This window comes from Myxocyprinus asiaticus, chromosome 44 (assembly GCF_019703515.2).
Source record: "Myxocyprinus asiaticus isolate MX2 ecotype Aquarium Trade chromosome 44, UBuf_Myxa_2, whole genome shotgun sequence".
In the NCBI taxonomy this organism is placed as follows: domain Eukaryota; kingdom Metazoa; phylum Chordata; class Actinopteri; order Cypriniformes; family Catostomidae; genus Myxocyprinus; species Myxocyprinus asiaticus.
In genome coordinates, this window is record NC_059387.1 from 21957766 (window position 1) to 21979092 (window position 21327).

Below are 21327 nucleotides of genomic sequence, written 5' to 3' on the forward strand. Positions count from 1 at the left end.
CTAAATCCCGCCTTTACACGGCCCTCCCTATGGTTTTATGACCGGAGGCTCTCTGTCAATCATCCTCAGCCTCACCTCTGATAGGCTGCTGGGATAAATGGTGGCGCGTTAAATTCTAATTGTAAAATGTTGATTGGTACAAGTTACCCAATATGCCCCGCCCCCAAGCGGATTGTTTGGAACGGTCAGATGGACCGATGGAGACACAGGATGGCTATCCGGACCGCTAAAGCTTTGGATATGTGAGCGAATTTAATTCTGCAAAAAATACACTTTTGGTAAGCAGCAAACTTGTTATCTTGACTGTTTATCGAGCTTTTATATAATAAGTGGCACGGTTTGCGCTTATTTAGTGGGGAGTTTATTTTAATTCCGTTAACTTATAAAATAACAATAATATGACATTAATGACAATATCTACCGTTTGCCACCACATAACACGACCTGTCTTCTTGAGCACAATAAATAGAGAAGAAAAAAAGTTTACGTTTTCAATCATGTCACCATACTCCCAGTAAAGGCTTGCCCTTTTAGTAAATTGGCATAACAGAATACCATATATAATCAACCATTCCTTTTGTTTACTTTTCGATTTAGAGTGTTTACTATTTTTTAAAAACCCGAAAACTTAACTGATTTAACCTGAAAGTGTTAGCACAGATAAATCTTACATTCACCAGCCTTCATCATGTCTGACGTTATCCGTATTGAAATATTGATGTGGTCTTACGCGCAGTGATGTGCTTTACTTCAGTTATGAATAGCTAATGCATCATTCTGTCCTTAATGGAGCTGCAGCGTTTAAATCTACGTTTAGAGAGAGTGGATGCGTGTTTCCCTAGTTAGTTTAGACAGGATGTGGCCTCCTGTAGTCACGGGATGGGTCTGATGGACTTCAAAGCCTGTCAACAGCAGTGATGCACACCATTTATTAATGTGTGTTATTTGTTTGTGCATATCTTAAAGTGACTACTTTTGGTTATGCACCCTTCTTGTCATTTGATCAGGATGACATGTGTTCTGTTTGTGTTTGAAGTGCTCTATATATGTGTTGTTTTTGCAGTAGGCACAGACTTACGGAAAAGGAGGCAACTGAAAAGACGGAGAGAGAGGCAGGAGTGCTTCTTTTATTTGAAGAAGAGAGTGGGGTGGGGATGGCAGGGGTAAACGGGTGGGGGAGGGAACAGAGCATGCATGGGAGAACTCCTCCTTTGCCTTGTGAACGGACGGCTATTGTCCCAGGAACCTTTCAAAGTGGCTTCCCTTAGGTCCCCTGCCATTCTCCCTCCCCCGTCATCCCTCTCTCTCTAGCATACTTGTCCTCTCATTCACTCTTTTCTCCTTTGCCACTTTCACTTGCACACATACACAAACAATCACACTCTCCATTTCCTCTCACTCTCTCCCTCACCTTCTAAGCACTCTGGATCACTCCAACACATTTTCCTCTCAACCGAAAGTTTCCCAAAGAATTCTGTCTCTTTCCTGTCTAACTATCTCACAGACATTGCAACTTATTTTCATTTTCATTCTCACTCCCTTTGTCCCCTGTGTGTCTCTCGTCCCCCCTCCTGGTGCGGTCTTAATTCAATACACTGTGTAATTACTGTGGGTTGTGTTGTGTCCGTACTGCCATGCACGGCAGAATTACAAAGCTGTAGAGAGCTGGGCCGCTTAATTAACACATTACAACACTCATAGACATGTACCACATTAGACTAGAACAACAACTGTGTCTGTGTATGTGTGAGGTCTAATAGCATATTTGCAGTGCTTTTGAAACCACTGACTATCCTGTTTGGGTTTTTAAAAGTTCAGGCCTATTTAACTGGTGGAGTGAGGCACTGTGCTCAGTTTGTCTATAGTTTTCACTTTTAAAGTTGAACTGAACTGGTTCGGTTGGCTCGGTGGCATAGTTTGTTACTATGGGAAATGGTAGCAAACTACTATAATATGTATTTATTACACAGTCATTGTTCAGATGCCATCCGTGTGTGTGCTGAAGGGAGCTGTCAAAATTTATGGGATATGTGTGGAAATAAGTGGTGATAGATCAGTCTAAACCTAGAGTATGTCATTTCTCCAGCATTAGCATCACCAAACAGAATGAGAAAAAATAATAATTTTTTAAAACATGTGTCTCAAACATTTCCCGTCTTCCATTGGTTACCAAATGGATGGTCCCGCCTCAAACTCACACCAATGGTTTAGTCCAGACTGATCTCACAGTGAAATCGAAAACAGTAGGTTGAATATTCTTTAGCTAAAATCGGTCTGTGCTTACCGAAATGCGAAACACTGCCCCCAGTGGTTAAAGCTGTAAGTGTTGTTGGGCTTATAGGCATGTGTGAGCTCCATTTTACAGGTGTATTGTCCACAGAGGGGTGCCAAAAGCACGTTGTTGTATACAGCAGTACAGACTGTAATGCAGTAAGGAGGAATATATATTATATAAACTGTACCCCCCCCCCCCCAACCCAAACCTAACAATCAGTGGAGTAAAAATGTAATGTTAGAGGGATAAATGCAGCCTCCGAATCATGACAGTCGCTGATTGTGCAAACACGATTACTTCTTAGTTTTAATGCTGGATCTGAACCCGGGTCTCACACGCTGCTGATGCAGGGAGCTTCTAGTCGCACCACAAGGGAAGGTATACAAGCTGGAGCTGCCACAATAGTGGCTGATGCGGATGGCACTTGTCAGTGAGTCAGCATAATGTGGCCGATCCTAGGGTACTGGAACTCTCGGAAACAACATGCCGACACCTCGTGTGATCATGTCGTTGATTCAGTGCTGCTTTGTCAAAATGGATGCTCAAAGAAACAGAGCAATGTTTTGATAGTGTCACAGAGCCACAGTTTTATTTACACTTTTTGGGTTAAACCACCTTACAAATTGATTACTTTTTTTAGTTATCTCTGCATTTTAAGATGGGATAGGAGAAACTATTTTAGCATGTGCTGTGATTGTGTATAAGTGGATTATTTTTTACACCAGCTCCGGCTACATCATTGTTCTGGCTGTTTGGGATGACAGGAAGTCAGAGATGTGACAGAGAGGAACAGAAAGATTGGAGCTGGGTGTGGCGCAGGAAAACAGGAAGCAGGGAAACAGGCAGATAAGATGACCCCTGAGATGATACCCCACCATCCCTTTGTTCTTGTACCTAATCTTTGACTTTCAACCCCCCCGCCAATCACACAGCAGATGGCCTCTCAGCTGGCCAATCACTGTAGGGGTTACTATTTCACAGATGAGAGCATTCTGTCATGGTGTCCAGTTGAACCAGCTGACTTGGCTTAGTGAGGTTACTTATGTTCGAAAGGAAAAACTTTGCTTCTTGACACTGCATATGATATTTTCATGTCATGCATATAGTATTAAAGAAGTAAATATATTTTCTGTTATGTTTTATGTACAAACATGATATTGAGTCATATTTTATTATACAGTGTGGTGTGATATTTTGAATGTCACAGTGTATGAAAAATCAGCCACACTAGAGTAGATTGTACTTAAGATAAATATTTATAGAAAACAATATTGGCATTAATTTGACTTCTTATTTGTTTAGCTGTTTTTTGTTCATTAGATGGAAGTTTCCCTGATTTTATGTAATGCAAACAATATGTCTGATTAATTATATATTGTTTATATTATTTTTTTAGTTGTTGTTTTTCCCCATCATTAGGTAGATGTCAAGGGCAGAGAACATAAAGAAAATGCAGGGAAAGAACTAATGCCATCTGGCTATAAAGATAGGACGAGTTAAAAATAGAACATTTCATGAAAATAATTCAATTGACGTAAAACCTTTTCTGATGACAGGTTTTTATCAATATTGGCATGCAAATGCAAAATGCAGTAACTACACATTTTGTCAAAACTTAGTTATGGCCGAAATCGAATCTTTTTATTTGATCTGTTCGACAATAGCCACGCTAAAACCAAGTAATTTTGAAGTACTTTCTCAGTTTCAGACTGGTTTAATAATTAATCATTTTAATAATAATAATTATCACACATTATACATATATAGAGTGAAATTCTTTTTCCACATATCCCAGCTAAGCTGGGGTCAGAGCACAGGGTCAGCTATGATATGGTGCCCCTGGAGCAGATAGGGTCAAGGGCCTTGCTCAAGGGTCCAACAGTGGCATCTTGGCTTGAAACCCCAAGCTTCTGATCAATAACCCAGAGCCTTAACCACCTTAACCGCTGAGCCACCACTGCCCCTGACTTGTTGTAATCATCATATTTTCACTAGATTTGTTATAAGCAAAATTTCAGTTTTTAGAAAAAGTTTATAATACATTGTCTCATTCTGAAATTATCATATGGTCTGACACTAAATCATTCAGTATAACATTCAAATAATGTTTTTGACAGCAAATAATTATGAAAATCTGAAACATGCATATTTCTGAAGATTAATGATTAGAAGTGAGAATGTTTCCTTTGGAAAAAATTATTGGTTTGTGTCTTTTCTCCTTAGATCTACAGCTGGGCAGCTTGTACGATGAACAGGATTAGTTTGCCTTGTAATCCCGCCATGGGACTCTGCTTGTTGCTCCTCTGTTGTGCTGATTGCAGCTTGGGCCAAAGGTCCCTCTCACTGAATGTTACAGTATATGTTGTTTGTGTTGGGACGTATTGGGGTTTACATATGCTGAACATTAGGAGCATGATTTTGGAGTCAGAAGTCTGTCTGGTTTATGACAGAGTGTACTGTTTTTACAAAAGACCCCTTTTTCCTCTTTTCTTGATCTAGAGTTGCCCCAGTTTAATTAGAACGCTCTTGCAGTGTGTGGGTGTCTTTCATATAATGAGTTGTTGAAAACTGAGTAAACATTATAGATGGACTTTTCCTTTGCACTTTAATTCTAGTCAGTAAAGGTGTGTTTTTAAGCATATTGTTTGTCTTTCTCTGTGCAGGCCAAATCTGGTGTGGCTGTGTAAGGGAAAGTCATGCCGCTGGTGAAAAGAAACATTGAACCCAGGCACCTGTGCCGCGGGGTGTTGCCCGAGGGCATCGGCAGTGAGCTGGAGTGTGTGATGAACAACACGCTCTCTGCCATCATACGCCAACTCAGCAGTCTGAGTAAGTAATCCCTCTCTCTTTCACACACAGACACACATGTTTACTAATCAGGGACTTAGCTTTGGGTTCTATTATCCTTAAATTAAGCTATTTTATAATTACTGTGCACTAACCCTAACCCTCAAATGAAGTAATAAGCCACTAGAGACTTATTTTTAGATTTACACTTATTATTAATAAGAATCAGAATATAGAATTCTTCTGCCAAGTAATACAGTTCATAAGCCTAACTGCAGGCTGTTTACGTTTGCCTAGTAATGTAGCAACTTGGCTCATTAATACAGAATGTGTGGTCACTGGTGTGTGTTTATCAACATTTTACAATTCTTTGAACGTGGAACATTTTATAATTAACTTCAATTCGTTTTTTCATTTTTTTTGTTTTTAAATTGTTTGGTATTAAGTGGAACGTTTCTGTTACCAAACGTATCGCTAGGCCACACACACATACAAAGTGTACTAGTGTAACTCTGTTGCAACTAAGATTAGATCCTTTTTGTAAATAATAGTTTATAATATTTCAAGCCAGAGGTTAATACCTATACTTCACCTGACTTTTTGTACATTCTCTGTGAGAGACTCATTAGTTCTTGTTAGAGTATTTTTTGTACACCCTGCTGATAATAGTGTGCTCATACTTTTTTCAAAACCCCTTACACTATGTAGTAAACATTGCCATGTAACTCGTCACACACAATTTGTGCTACACACATGAATGATACCTCAGATCATCCACTTGTTGAGAAGAGGTGTGCTTTAATTTTTACAAGTGATCAGATCAGACATTTGTTCAAAGGCGGGACCCAAGCAAAATACAGTGCCACAGAAACTTGTGGTGGGTTCTTTTTTTTATTCTTGTGTAAAAAAACAAAAACAGAATAGACTATATATATATATATATATATATATATATATATACAGAATCAACTTCTACACCCATTATTTCCCCCTCCCCAAACCCACCCTGTCCCTCAACAAACATCCCTGTGGTCAAAGCCTAAATTACACAATGCACACATATAAACAAACAAACCAAAAATATTTGAGATAATCAAAAATATAAAAAGCAACAAACAAAGAGAAAAGAAAGAAATCCACAAAGAACAGAATCCACAATTACTACCACAATTTTTCCTCTCTCCACATGGTCCTCACTAAGAGCGGGGTGGGTTCATTTGACTTTGGCCTAGACTTGCACACAGAGTCTGGAATGTATAGCAGCTCTAACTGGTCACAAATAATTGAACAGAAAACACTCGACAAATAGCAAAAAATGTGTGGAGAGGTTATGTACAGCACAGAATACTTAAATACAGACTATTTCTCTGACAACTATGAAAACAACAGATTAGTAAATTCTGCTCGTGGATATCTGCTTGCTTGCCACTATGTGCCTCAAACGAAAATCTGAAAATCTTTAAAAGATCTAATGTCACAAACCTTGCAAACTTTGGCAAATCCAGTGATAATTTAATCCTCAAAACCGCTAGTTTTGTCAACCTGGAACTTTGTGAACATGTTTCCAGGTGGACGGATAAAAAAACCATGTGTGCTTTGACTCACAGAAGTTTTATCAAACCAGACAATCAGATTAGAACTGACTAACTTAAGAAAGTCTTTTCCTGTTTAGTGCGCAACATGCATCAGACGGTTAGTGCACGGACTGTGAGCTGTCCGTAGGTGTGCTGTCTGAATCAGAGACTTGCAATCACCTAGCAACCACTCAGAACACCATAGTTACCATAGCAGTTCTCTAAAATCACATGTTAGCACCACTCAAATTTTCTGTTGTGTTGATTATGCATGCTTGACTATTTATTATTTAAATTACTGGACACTACTGTGTTATTATAAATTTAGACTCTTATCCAGAGACATTTGGTATGCATTCATTGTGGAAATAATTTAGTGGTCCATCTATTGTTATTATCAGCTTACAATGCCAAAGGGAAGTTCTCTAATAATAATTCCTCTTGACACACGGGACCTTAACGGCGTTACATAAGACCATTATCTTGAAAACATGTCCTTAGAATCAGCAAGTCTCTCCCTGTGTATCCAGCCACCATTCCTTCTTCCATCCATCCATCCATCCATCCATCCATCAATCCATCACTCTTTTTCTCTCCACCTTTCCCCCCGATCCCTGAAATCCCCTGAAGTGTCTTTTCTGTGTTGGTGCTGTGTAGTGAATGCCTGTAGAAGGAGAGGGCCTTTCAGTAGCAGCTGTGTGGATTAAATATAAATGACAGCCCATTGGACTTGAAGGCAGAGCTGTAGACTATGTGTGCGTGTGACAAAAATAGATTATGCATGTGTGGAAACATGCTTTTTGTCTGTTTGTGGGTGTAGTACACCGAAGAGAGTGTAAGTGTGTGATCTGTGATATATATATATATATATATATATATATATATATATATATATATATATATATATATATATATATATATATATATATATATATATATATATATATATATATATATATATATATATATATATATATATATATATATATATTACCCTGGCGGCCAATAGTTTGGAATAATGTAAAGATTTTGCTCTTATGGAAAGAAATTGGTACTTTTATTCACCAAAGTGGCATTCAACTGATCACAATGTATAGTCAGGACATTAATAACATGAAAAATTACTATTACAATTAAAAAAAAAAATGTTCAGAACTTCTTAAACTACTTCAAAGAGTTCTCATTAAAAAATCCTCCACGTGCAGCAATGACAGCTTTGCAGATCCTTGGCATTCTAGCTGTGAGTTTGTCCAGATACTCAGGTGACATTTCACCCCACACTTCCTGTAGCACTTGCCATAGATGTGACTGTCTTGTCGGGCACTTCTCACACACCTTACAGTCTAGCTGATCCCACAAAAGCTCAATGGGGTTTAGATCCGTAACACTCTTTTCCAATTATCTATTGTCCAGTGTCTGTGTTTCTTTGTCCACTCTAACCTTTTCTTTTTGTTTTTCTGTTTCAAAAGTGGCTTTTTCTTTGCAATTCTTCCCATAAGACCTGCACCCCTGAGTCTTCTCTTTACTGTTGTACATGAAACTGGTGTTGAGCAGGTAGAATTCAATGAAGCTGTCAGCTGAGGACATGTGAGGCGTCTATTTCTCAGACCAGAGTCTCTGATGTACTTATCCTCTTGTTTAGTTGTACATCTGGCCTTCCACATCTCTTTCTGTCCTTGTTAGAGCCAGTTGTCCTTTGTCTTTGAAGACTGTAGTGTACACCTTTGTATAAAAGCTTCAGCCATTTTTGACCTAATATTGACCTTAAGACATGGCAGGCTATATATGCCACTCAAAAACAAAAACAATGTTAAGCTTCATTTAATGAACCAAATAGCTTTCAACTGTGTTTGATATAATGGCAAGTGATTTTCTAGTACCAAATTAGCAATTTAGCATGATTACTCAAGGATAAGGTGTTGGAGTGATGGCTGCTGGAAATGGGGCCTGTCTAGATTTGATCAAAAATGACTTTTTTCGAATAGTGATAGTGCTGTTTTTTTACATCAGTAATGTCCTGACTATACTTTGTGATCAGCTGAATGGCACTTTGGTGAATTAAAGTACCAATTTCCTTCCGAAACAGCAGAATCTGTACATTATTCCAAACTTTTGGCTGCCAGTGTGTGTGTGTGTGTGTGTGTGTGTGTGTGTGTGTGTGTGTGTGTGTGTGTGTGTGTATATATATATATATATATATATATATATATATATATATATATATATATATATATATATATATATATATAATGGGTTCACAGGGTCATAGGCCAGGAATTTGAAAGGAACAGACACTCTTCCTTCCTGTAAATATTTTCCCGTGTGCTTTTGTTTAACACTGCCATTATTAATAGCAACACTTGTGGGTGATAAAAAAAAAAAAAAAGTGTATTCTTTATTTCTTTAGACATATTTGAACCATGTTTCTTGTATTACTGTATATATTCTGTCCCTAATATTATGTCCTTAATGCTGTATATTTTGCATATGGACAAATTTAGAATTCATAAATATAGAAAGCAACTTAAAAGCAAGCCAAATTTTGTACTATTTAGAAAGCTAATGTGTATTTTTTTTTTTAATACTTTGTACCAGTTTAATATGCAGAGGCAACTATAATTAATCATTTGAATGTTGATTTCCCTGAAAAGTGTAAACACTGTGGCTCTTTGGGGCATTCATAATTTCTTTGATTATTTGAGTGGCCCAACAGGGCAACACTGACTCAACCAATGCTATGAGTTTGGGGCATGTCTACCTGTACTATGGGAAACTTGTCATTATATTTGGGTGCAGAAAATGACACACTTTACCTTTTAATATATAATTGAATAATATATACTGTATTATATATATTTTTAATATAGTATATATTAAAATATTTATTTCCTCAAAAATAACAACTTCACCTTTTTTTCTCTTATCTCATAGGTAAACACGCTGAAGATATATTTGGAGAGCTCTTCAACGAGGCAAACACGTTCTATTTGCGGGCAAACTCTCTACAGGATCGGATTGACCGACTTGCCGTCAAGGTTACGCAGCTGGACTCTACTGTTGAAGAGGGTGAGTATGTGTTTCTGGGAAACAAGGTTCTCAGGATCATCTCTCTATACAGTGTGTCCATCGGAGTCTCATTTCTCCCTAAAAAAAAATCACTGAGGTTACACAGCTCCAGTGTGAGATCAATACCACTGTATTCCTCCAAACCAAAAATCAACAAAAAATAAATAATGCACAATTTTACGCTCTCCACATCTTTTTTACGTTTCTCTATTACCCACACCGAAGCATGCACTTGCATCTCTTTTTCAATTAAAAGATCAATACTGGAGTTTACTTTATACACTCGGGAGGGCAGGTGTAATCAATCTCTCTCTCTCCTTCACCCCCTGCAGTCTCTCTTCAGGACATAAACATGAGGAAGGCTTTCAAAAGCTCTACTGTACAGGACCAGCAGGTGGTGTCCAAGAGCAGTGTACCGAACCCGGTGACAGAGATGTACAACTTGAGTGACAAACCCCCACCTCTTAATATTCTCACACCCTACAGGTGTGTGTGTATGAGAGTGTTTAGTGTTTTCCCCATATGCTTAATTTAAATCTATAGTTAACTCAAAAATTATAATTCTGTAAGCATTTACTCATCCTCATATCATTGTAAACCTGTATGACTCTTTTCGAAGAATGTACTGGTCTTTTTTTTTTCTTCCATGGATTTACAAAGTATGCGGACTGGAGCTTTCAAGCTTAAATAAGGAAGCAAAAGCACCATAAAATTATCGTCTTCTGAAAGTCTTCTGAAGCCATAAAATTTTGCGTGAGAAAAAGACCAAAATTTAAGTTTAAATGTTGCTTGTTAATTTGTTTCAAATTTTATTGTCTTTTATATTTGGGAAGTCAACATGAAACAGCATTCACAACTTATTTTACTTCCGTAGTGTGACATACATGTATTTCCAAGTGAAATAGGATATTCAGTTATATGTAGGGTGGGACTTGATTTTACCCATAAGGAGTTGATTGGTCTCTATATGAAAGGCGCTTGAAGGGGAGGGGTTGAACAATACAAGGGATTGGTGAGATGAGCCAGAAAGGAAAGTCATTACACAGACGGAGCAGGTCATTACAATTTGATGACAAATTGCATTTTCTTTTTAATAATATGTTCTGATGAATTGTTTGCAGTAAGACCAGTATCATGTATTAAGAAGTGAATAATGACAAAAATTCTAAGGCATACCCCCACACAGACTTCCTCATGCCATAGCCCGTACAGCCTCTTAAAGTGCTCTGCACGCTGGTGAGCAGGAGAACTAGTCTTTATAAAAAATAAATACAAAAAAACTCTGCTGGGTCCATCTGTGGCTAGTTCATTCTGTCACAGGTTGAGCAGAGAATCAGAGGCAGGACCCAAACACAGAGTAAAAACAAAAAGGATTTATTAATACAAAAGTAAACAAAGGTAAAAGAAAAACTACTTCAAAGGGGGAAAACCAGGTACTGGGTGGTAATGACAAAAACGGGCTGGACTGGAAAATGGGGCAAAACACAGGACAGACCGGAACCAACAGGAACTGGAAAGAACACATACCGACATGGACACCAAACAAGACGAACTGGTATCGGACAGCACACACTAGGAGACTAAAATAGGGAAGGAAATCAAACAGGTTAACAAGCAGAGCAGGTGAGACAAATGAAATAATAATGGGCAAACAAGGAGGTGGGGTATGACGCAAGACTGAGAGACACGTGGCAATACAGAAACAAAACAAAGCCACGTGCTCTCACAAGACACAGACACCCGAATGGCACAAGTGCAAATCACCGAGAGAACAGGAAACATGCGCTCATGCCAACCGACAGATAAAATGAAAGAATGCACAGCAATGCTAACAAAGCAATGCCATGTATTCTCACACTAGATAAAGCCTGAGCATACATCGCGAGGCAAACACCACGCGATGCACTCAACATGTGACAAAACGAGACAGGACACCAGTGTGAGAGTTCGGCCACACACAAACCCGACACCTCAGACCTGTATCGAGGTTTAACCTCAGCACAACGTGAAGACAGCTTGCGACCCGGGCGCAGAGCACAACGCGAAGTGTGTCCGTGGTCGCAAGAGACAGACATAGACAATTGAGTGCATGGTTGCCAAGATGACATGAGCGCAATGCACACAAGCCAATAACAGACAGAACATGGTGCATGCATATCCTGACACCAATTGAAACCGAACTAGACAGGGAAGTCAAGATCCAGACACCATGCTCCGAACATGAAACATGAGACCAACCAAGGAGCGCATGGCAGGGAAATCTTAACCAAAGCAGTGCACTCACACAAAGACAGAAAACGAAACACAAGACAGACATGGAATGATGATGTCATGGTCCGGCCACACAAAAACCCAGACTGACAGAGTGATAGGACCGTGACAAATAAAGTCATTTTTTATTTCATGTTGACATTAAATGTGCTTTTGATCCTCTACAGATTAGATTGGTCAGAAAATACCAGTGAATCAAACTAAATTATGTTTTACTGCTTTATCGCCAAACCATTAATATCTATTAAAACTGGTACTTACAAAAAAATCAACAGCAGCAGCATAGTTGAATATAAGTCTTTTAAACTGTCTTGAATGGAAGTCTGAAGTATGATAAAGGAATATAGAGCAGTCATGAATACTTAAAGCTGGCAGATGTAGTTCATGTGAATGTCAGCTCTCAAGGTAGAGAATGTTCATGAATACTTCAACAGATCTAATTCAGAATATGTGGAGGGACTGTTTTAGACAGTGGCTTTGCTCAGACTCATCTTTCTTGGTCTGTTCAGTGGAATGCAGTTAACAAAGTTGTTTGTGATTTTTGCATTAATGATTAATGGTCAATTAATAGCACTTTTAGAATAGCATTTTATTTTATTTTTTTATCTTTCTCTCCTCTAAAGATTCCCATAAAAGCAATGCAGCACCTGCTATGCTTGATGGGAATGGTTACTTTAATTTATTAGGACCCATATTTACCACACTCATTGTGTTTTTGAGAGATTCATTGAGAGAAATTGTTTAAAACAATAAATAAAAATCAATCATAAAAATTAAACGTTTTTATTGTAACAACTCTGACCTCTTTGTTTCCATAGAGATGATGATAAAGAAGGCCTGAAGTTCTACACTGACCCCTCCTACTTCTTTGATCTGTGGAAGGAAAAGATGCTACAAGACACAGAAGACAAGAGGAAAGAAAAGAGACGACAGAAGGTTGACTTTAAATTCTTTCTCTCTCTCTCTTATAGTCATAGACCGAAATATCGACCAGGCCGATAAATATGCTGATATTTGGCCATTTCAAGATTTTGAGCAAATAGTGAATAAAATATAATTTGGCATAATCAAATTTAATCAGTTCAATGTGCATATCAGCATTATATCAGCCATCGGCCACCTTGCTCTTCAGATATCAGTATCAGTTATTAAAAAAATCGAACTACTACTCTCTTTTTCCCTATACTTTTCAAAATTTCTGTGCATGTATATTGAACTTTATATGTAGATACCATTTTTATAAAGCTATATCTGATTATAAAACATCTATGTGCGATAAATTTGTGGTTTGACACCTGCTACAGGAGCAGAGGCAATGTGTAGATGGCACACTGCAGCGGGAGGTTAAGAAGGTGCGAAAGGCACGAAACCGCAGGCAAGAATGGAACATGATGGCCTTTGATAAGGAGCTGCGACCTGACCATCGACATGCTCACACGGTGCACAGAGGACGCTCTACTGAAGGCACCATGTCCCCAGAGCACAGGTTAGACAGTCTACATGGACACTTAAAGGGATAGTTCACCCAAAAATGAAAATTCTGTTTTCATTTACTCACCCTCACGTTGTTTCAAACCCGTGTGACGTTCTTTCTTCTGTGGAACACAAAAGAAGGCAGAATGGAAGTGAATGCTGAGGCTGACATTCTGTCGAAACATCTCCTTTTGTGTTTCACGGCTGTCATGTGGTTTTGGAACAACATGAGGTTGAGTAAATGATGATAGACTTTCATTTTTTTAACCATTCCTTTAAGTGCACTTATATAACCTCAATCTGATTTATCTTATTCATAAATAAAAACTCTCTTGACCACTGCAGGTCTCATGGCCAAGATCATATAGATCATGGTTATCTCAGCATGGCTAACCATGCAGGCCATGCCCACACTTACTCTGGGCCTCCACCCAGTATGGCAGCCTTGGCAGCTCATGCCCAAATAAACATGGACCAGGATTACAGGGCTGGGTCTATGGCATACCGTTCTGGCCGTCCACATCAGGCCCCGCCCCCTCCCCCAGCAACAAACACAATGAATGGCTCCATGACACTTCCACCTGTCAACTACAGGTTTGTTGTTTTTATGTAGCTCTGTCAAATCTTTAATACCTAAACAAAGCATCATATATTTTAGGGCTTTTACATGCAGTTTTAATGCACTTATATTCATTAAAGGACTACGTGGAATATTTTTGCATTCAACATTCATTTGTCACACTGCAGGATTATTTCAAATTAACTAGTGAAGTTCAGAAATTGATTAAAAATTGTGAAAAACTTAATGGTGACCAGTTACAGGACATAAAGTAAATACCTAATGTGAAATACAATACACATTTTTTAATAAATACACATTTTAATCTAAAATCTGGATGCTGGATTAAAAAAAAAAAATGAATTGACTTGTTATACAAATGCTGCCACCTCATGGTCAATATACAGAATATGTTACTGAGTGAATCTATGATTTGCCTATATACAATATCACAAAAGATATTGGACTTTAAAAAAATAGCCTTAGATTATGATTTATGAGATTGTTGCATGAGCTGAATAGGCAAGATTGATTTTATTTCCTACCGTTTTCTTCATCCTCTCTTGACAGTGTGGATTACATGAATTCTGGCCCCCCACCTCCAACACCAGCTGTTATTCCATCAGCACAAACTGCTTTTGCAATGCCGCCCATGGGCCCAGTCCCGCTTCCAGGCCATCTAGGACCATTGGGAGCAGTCGCTGGCTTTGCCCCATCTATTCCACCTGCTTCTGGACCAACAGTTGCCCCTCCTCCACCAGTAGCCCCACCCCCTCTTCCCAATGCAAGCCAATCAATCACTCCCAAACGACCCTCTGTGCCTAATGAGGCCCAGCCCATAAACGATGCTCGCAGTGACCTGCTCGCAGCTATACGAATGGGTATGAAGTGTTTGTGTGTGTTTAGCAGTTCTAGTACGTTAAATGAAAATTCTGCCATAATTTCCGTGGAACACAAAAGGAGGCAGAATGTTAGTCTCAGTCACCATTCACTGTCATCGCATGTTTTTACCATACAATGAAAGTGAATGGTGACTGAGGCAAACATTCTGCCTTACACCTTCTGTGTTCTAATCTTGTTAAGTTAAAAATAGTTTTACATTTGTGCATCACGGTTAGTTTTAAAATAATGGACCAATCAAATAATACCGCAGGAGGGATAAGCATCTTGAGTGCATACTAAGTGTGTACATTAGCAACAGTCTATGGGAGTTAATGTGCCTATAAACAACCTTCTGTTTAATTCTGTTGTGCTCCATCTTGCTGCTTTCAATGCAATAATGCATCCTGTGTGAACACCCCTGAAGCCTTTGAGTTGTTGATCACATGTGTGTGTGTTTGTGTTGGTGCATGCAGGTATTCAGCTGAAAAAAGTTCAAGAGCAGCAGGAGCAGCAGGCAAAACGAGAGCCGGTGGGCAATGATGTCGCCACCATCTTGTCTCGCCGTATAGCTGTGGAATACAGTGACTCTGAGGATGAATCTGAGCTAGAGGACAATGACTGGTCTGACTAAAACAATGCATAATAACATACAAGATCATACAAAGGTTCACAACACTAAATTCACAAACAAACGTTAACATTACATTTCCCATGAACAAAATGTTCTTATATACAGGGTCCAAAATTAACTTTTTGCCACAGGCGCCAATAGCGGGTGAATTGACAAAATTTACCTGCTGTAAATATTTCTGAACAATTAAATTTTTTGTCCTTATGACAATAGAATTATTTAGCTGTTTTTCCGTGTATATTAGTGACAAACAACACGGGTCAGTGCGTTACTTGCAGCATCATATACAAGATCAGTGTCGGTCTCTCAGTAATACTGCACCTGTCACAAAAACATGAAAACACTTCCTAACTTTTGTTCCTTATATTTTCATTTTGGTGGCTTAATGCGAGGAACGATATGGGTTGCCACATTGTGTTGAAAGTGATCACACTTCATCGAAACTCCAACTATAGTTGTTATTGTTTGACTTACACCATGTATTATGTTTCTATTTAAGATTCTAATAAAGTTACCGGCCAACTCTGGGCCAATTTTTACTTGTGTTTTACGAGTGTTAATTTTGGACCCTGCTTGTATTTTATGAAGGCCGTCTACAGGTGCATCTCAATAAATTAGAATGTCGTGGAAAAGTTCATTTATTTCAGTAATTCAACTCAAATTGTGAAACTCGTGTATTAAATAAATTCAATGCACACAGACTGAAGTAGTTTAAGTCTTTGGTTCTTTTAATTGTGAAGATTTTGGCTCACATTTAACAAAAACCCACCAATTCACTATCTCAAAAAATTAGAATATGGTGACATGCCAATCAGCTAATCAACTCAAAACAACTGCAAAGGTTTCCTGAGCCTTCAAAATGGTCTCTCAGTTTGGTTCACTAGGCTACACAATCATTGGGAAGACTGCTGATCTGACAGTTGTCCAGAAGACAATCATTGACACCCTTCACAAGGAGGGTAATCCACAAACATTCATTGCCAAAGAAGCTGGCTGTTCACAGAGTGCTGTATCCAAGCATGTTAACAGAAAGTTGAATGGAAGGAAAAAGTGTGGAAGAAAAAGATGCACAACCAACCGAGAGAACCGCAGCCTTATGATTGTCAAGCAAAATCAATTCAAGAATTTGGGTGAACTTCACAAGGAATGGACTGAGGCTGGGGTCAAGGCATCAAGAGCCACCACACACAGACATGTCAAGGAATTTGGCTACAGTTGTCATATTCCTCTTGTTAAGCCACTCCTGAACCTTACCTGGGCTAAGGAGAAGAAGAACTGGACTGTTGCCCAGTGTTCCAAAGTCCTCTTTTCAGATGAGAGCAAGTTTTGTATTTCATTTGGAAACCAAGGTCCTAGAGTCTGGAGGAAGGGTGGAGAAGCTCATAGCCCAAGTTGCTTGAAGTCCAGTGTTAAGTTTCCACAGTCTGTGATGATTTGGGGTGCAATGTCATCTGCTGGTGTTGGTCCATTGTGTTTTTTGAAAACCAAAGTCACTGCACCCATTTACCAAGAAATTTTGGAGCACTTCATGCTTCCTTCTGCTGACCAGCTTTTTAAAGATGCTGATTTCATTTTCCAGCAGGATTTGGCACCTGACCACACTGCCAAAAGCACCAAAAGTTGGTTAAATCACCATGGTGTTGGTGTGCTTGACTGGCGAGCAAACTCACCAGACCTGAACCCCATAGAGAATCTGTGGGGTATTGTCAAGAGGAAAATGAGAAACAAGAGACCAAAAAATGCAGATGAGCTGAAGGCCACTGTCAAAGAAACCTGGGCTTCCATACCACCTCAGCAGTGCCACAAACTGATCACCTCCATGCCACGCCGAATTGAGGCAGTAATTAAAGCAAAAGGAGCCCCTACCAAGTATTGAGTACATATACAGTAAATGAACATACTTTCCAGAAGGCCAACAATTCACTAAAAATGTTTTTTTTATTGGTCTTATGATGTATTCTAATTTTTTGAGATAGTGAATTGGTGGGTTTTTGTTAAATGTGAGCCAAAATCATCACAATTAAAAGAACCAAAGACTTAAACTACTTCAGTCTGTGTGCACTGAATTTATTTAATACACGAGTTTCACAATTTGAGTTGAATTACTGAAATAAATGAACTTTTCCACGACATTCTAATTTATTGAGATGCACCTGTATATTATGGATTACTTAACAAAATAGCCAAATAGCTACACTGGTGGCCAAAAGTTTGGAATAATGTAAAGATTTTGCTCTTATGGAAAGAAATTGGTACTTTTATTCACCAAAGTGGCATTCAACTGATCACAATGTATAGTCAGGACATTAATAATGTGAAAAATTACTATTACAATTTGAAAGAAAATGTACTTAAACTACTTCAAAGAGTTCTCATCAAACAATCCTCCACATGCAGCAATGACAGATTTGCAGATCCTTGGCATTCTAGCTGTCAGTTTGTCCAGATACTCAGGTGATATTTCACCCCACACTTCCTGTAGCACTTGCCATAGATGTGACTGTCTTGTCGGGCACTTCTCACACACCTTACAGTCTAGCTGATCCCACAAAAGCTCAATGGGGTTAAGATCCATAACACTCTTTTCCAATTATCTGTTGTCCAATGTCTGTGTTTCTTTGCCCACTCTAACCTTTTCTTTTTGTTTTTCTGTTTCAAAAGTGTCTTTTTCTTTGCAATTCTTCCCATAAGGCCTGCACCCCTGAGTCTTCTCTTTACTGTTGTACATGAAACTGGTGTTGAGCAGGTAGAATTCAATGAAGCTGTCAGCTGAGGACATGTGAGGCACATATTTCTCAGACCAGAGTCTCTGATGTACTTATCCTCTTGTTTAGTTGTACATCTGACCTTCCAAATCTCTTTCAGTCCTTGTTATAGCCAGTTGTCCTTTGTCTTTGAAGACCGTAGGGTACACCTTTGTATGAAATCTTCAGTTTTTTGGCAATTTCAAGAATTGTATAGCCTTCTTTGCTCAAAACAATGATTGACTGATGAGTTTCAAGAGAAAGCTGTTTCTTTTGTGCAATTTGTGACCTAATATTGACCTTAAGACACGCCAGTCTATTGCATACTGTGGCAACTCAAAAACAAACACAAAGACAATGTTAAGCTTCATTTAATGAAACAAATAGCCTTGAACTGTGTTTGATATAATGGCATGTGATTTTCTAGTACCAAATTAGCAATTTAGCATGATTACTCAAGGATAAGGTGTTGGAGTGATGGCTGCTGGAAATGGGGCCTGTCTAGATTTGATCAAAAAGGTATTTTTTTCAAATAGTGATGGTGCTGTTTTTTACATAAGTAATGTCCTGCCTATACTTTGTGATCAGCTGAATGCCAATTTGGTGAATTAAAGTACCAATTTCCTTCCGAAACAGCAAAATCTGTATATTATTCCAAACTTTTAGCCACCAGTGTACCTTTCCCTCAACTACCATGTCTGTTTTGTTTTTTTATTATTATTTCTTATAATGATTTTTAATGAAACACTTGTTAATAAATCATATGGACATATGTAGTATATAGCAACTGAAAAAAAGATACATAAGTACGATGAGGTCAGCAAAACAGATTCTGATCAGCTCTGTGAAGTTTTGGAATGTGCATGAAAGTTAAGATATACTGTATATTGAGATTTGAAGTTAGTAATTATATTTGTGTGAACTGTCCTGTGGTGTAGACTTAAACTACCTGATTTTAGGTAACACTGGATTGTGTTCACTTAGTAATGTCTGGTGTGTGTGTGGTGGGTGTGTGATGAAAAGACGGACAGCTGTTGGCACGGTCCCATGACAATAAAACTCTGACAAATCACGTTAAATCACATCGCTCTCTGTTCCTGCCCCTGACTGCCTTTGTCATGGAAACAGGACAGTTTTGATTCTGAGACACATGTCTCTATGGAAACGGTACAGCTGAGACTCAGATCTCCATGGCAACAGTGAATTTGAGGCACTCAGCCATTTGATGTGCATGTGTGAATAAACCCAGGCAAGGATATTTTAATGCACAGCACATTCTTTTAATACAAAATTAACAAGATCTCTCAATTCATTAAACTAACCAAAGCAATAAAAGTATACAACTAACACCTTGGAAAAATATACAACACGTTAACACAATGTCTTAGTTAATTAGTGCATGTTGATTCTAATTTTTACAATAATGTTTTGCAGGTAAGTCATTTTTTTGTGCCTTTTATCATAAAAAAAATAAAGTGCATTTCACAGTTAAAACTACACATACGTGTACACAAGATGCTGAAACTGATGCACCCAACTGCTGCTTGGATTGTTCAAGATACTGTTTCAATTTCAGTCTGTTCATAAAAGAAATATACAGTAGAACAGGATGAATCTGAGTTTTACTGTTAATGTAAAAATTTGCCTCACAGCTACACAAAACCAGAGGTGCGACCCACATGATTTCTTCTGCTATGCTCATTGAATAAACTGGAATAAGAGACACACTACTAGTCAAGCCCTTTTTCACTGGCAAAACCACCTGTCCCATCGGTATGACATCAAAGTCATTATTTAGTGGATTATATTGGATTACAGAGCAAAATCAGTTGGATACAGGTCTACTTAAATCAAAGGTTCAATTGGCAAGCGTCCATCCACATGTGGAGGATCCATCAGAGACATCACAGTTGATGTCGACCAGGCACAAAGCATGATAACATCATTGTACAAATCTCTTTTCAAAAACAGACGGAAAATTATGTTTTAGACAGAGACCTAAACCCAAAGCCACTGCAATAATCTCCGGGTCATATTGGAATGAACGGCTGTGCATCAAGCATAAGCCCTCTCAATCTGCAGTAAACAAGCATGCCCAGGCAATAGGAGACAGTATGCAAAGGTCAATACAAAAGATTGGAATGTGACCCAAAGGTTGCAGAATGACACTGTGAGATACTGTGAGATATGTCATCATGCCTCCCGAAAGTTGCATGCTTTATTATCAGGATCAAAATGATCGATAGGATGCCATAGGAACAGAACAATAAAAATGTCTTTTATCAGTACATTCAGAAGAGGCTGTACAGTGCATCAGAATATAAAATAAAATCTCAGTAGTTCAGAAAGAATCAAGACTGAGGGGGAAAAAATAGAGACTTTCAATTAATATAGTAAAATAAATGATTCCTCAAAGGTCAAAGAATTCTCTTTTGTTTCTCAGATCTGGCTCAAAGCAGCCTAACAACTCATGTCACCCTCATGTAGTTCCACTAATGGAGATGTTAGGCAGAATGTTAGGGACTGACAGCCTCAGTCACCATTCACTTTCATTGCATCTTTTTTCCATTCAATGAAAGTAAATGGTGACTCGACTTGTCAGTTCCTAACATCCTCCATCACATCTCTTTTTGTGTTTTACGGAAGAAAGAGAGTCATACAGGTTTGGACCAACATAAGGGTACCCCCCTCATTTTTGGGTGAACTAACCCTTTAAAACTTGCATACCTGTTCGATACAACTCATGCTGTTTCAGTCGAATAATCAAGAGGTCGCTCAGGCAAAAAAGGTCACAAGGTGTGTCCGACCCGCAGGCACAATGTATAGAGGGCACCTCTCTTGAAATGATGGGAAGACTGGTAGCCACTCTAGCCCATGCAGGTCTATGGGGAATATACATTATTACCCCCAACTACATTGTTCCCAGAGATACAGACTTGTAGCTCACAAACATGCAAGCATTCACGCACGCACACGCACACACACACACACACACACGCACGGCCATGCAGGTTGTATGCACCGACGTAGTCACATGTCAGTCATATGCACACAATATGAACACA

The 21327-nt window shown here is 38.7% G+C and overlaps 1 protein-coding gene across 1 annotated transcript; it reads left to right on the top strand.

The window, feature by feature from the left end:
- The first annotated feature begins 188 nt into the window (after positions 1 to 188).
- On the top strand, positions 189 to 16149 carry wasf3b (WASP family member 3b). Its single transcript, XM_051687393.1, has 9 exons — positions 189 to 278; positions 4939 to 5104; positions 9568 to 9702; positions 10035 to 10188; positions 12792 to 12909; positions 13278 to 13459; positions 13792 to 14040; positions 14576 to 14886; positions 15361 to 16149. Exons 2-9 carry the CDS (start codon positions 4972 to 4974, stop codon positions 15516 to 15518), a joined length of 1440 nt encoding a protein of 479 aa, XP_051543353.1. The 5' UTR covers positions 189 to 278; positions 4939 to 4971; the 3' UTR covers positions 15519 to 16149.
- The last annotated feature ends 5178 nt before the right edge of the window (positions 16150 to 21327 follow it).

Excerpts from the sequence above, each read along its gene's own strand:
- wasf3b (XM_051687393.1), top strand. The coding sequence starts at position 4,972 with ATGCCGCTGGTGAAAAGAAACATTGAACCCAGGCACCTGTGCCGCGGG. Across the intron at positions 12,910-13,277 it reads AAGAAAAGAGACGACAGAAG|GAGCAGAGGCAATGTGTAGA; the intron begins GTTGACTTTAAA and ends CACCTGCTACAG. Across the intron at positions 14,887-15,360 it reads GCTCGCAGCTATACGAATGG|GTATTCAGCTGAAAAAAGTT; the intron begins GTATGAAGTGTT and ends TGGTGCATGCAG.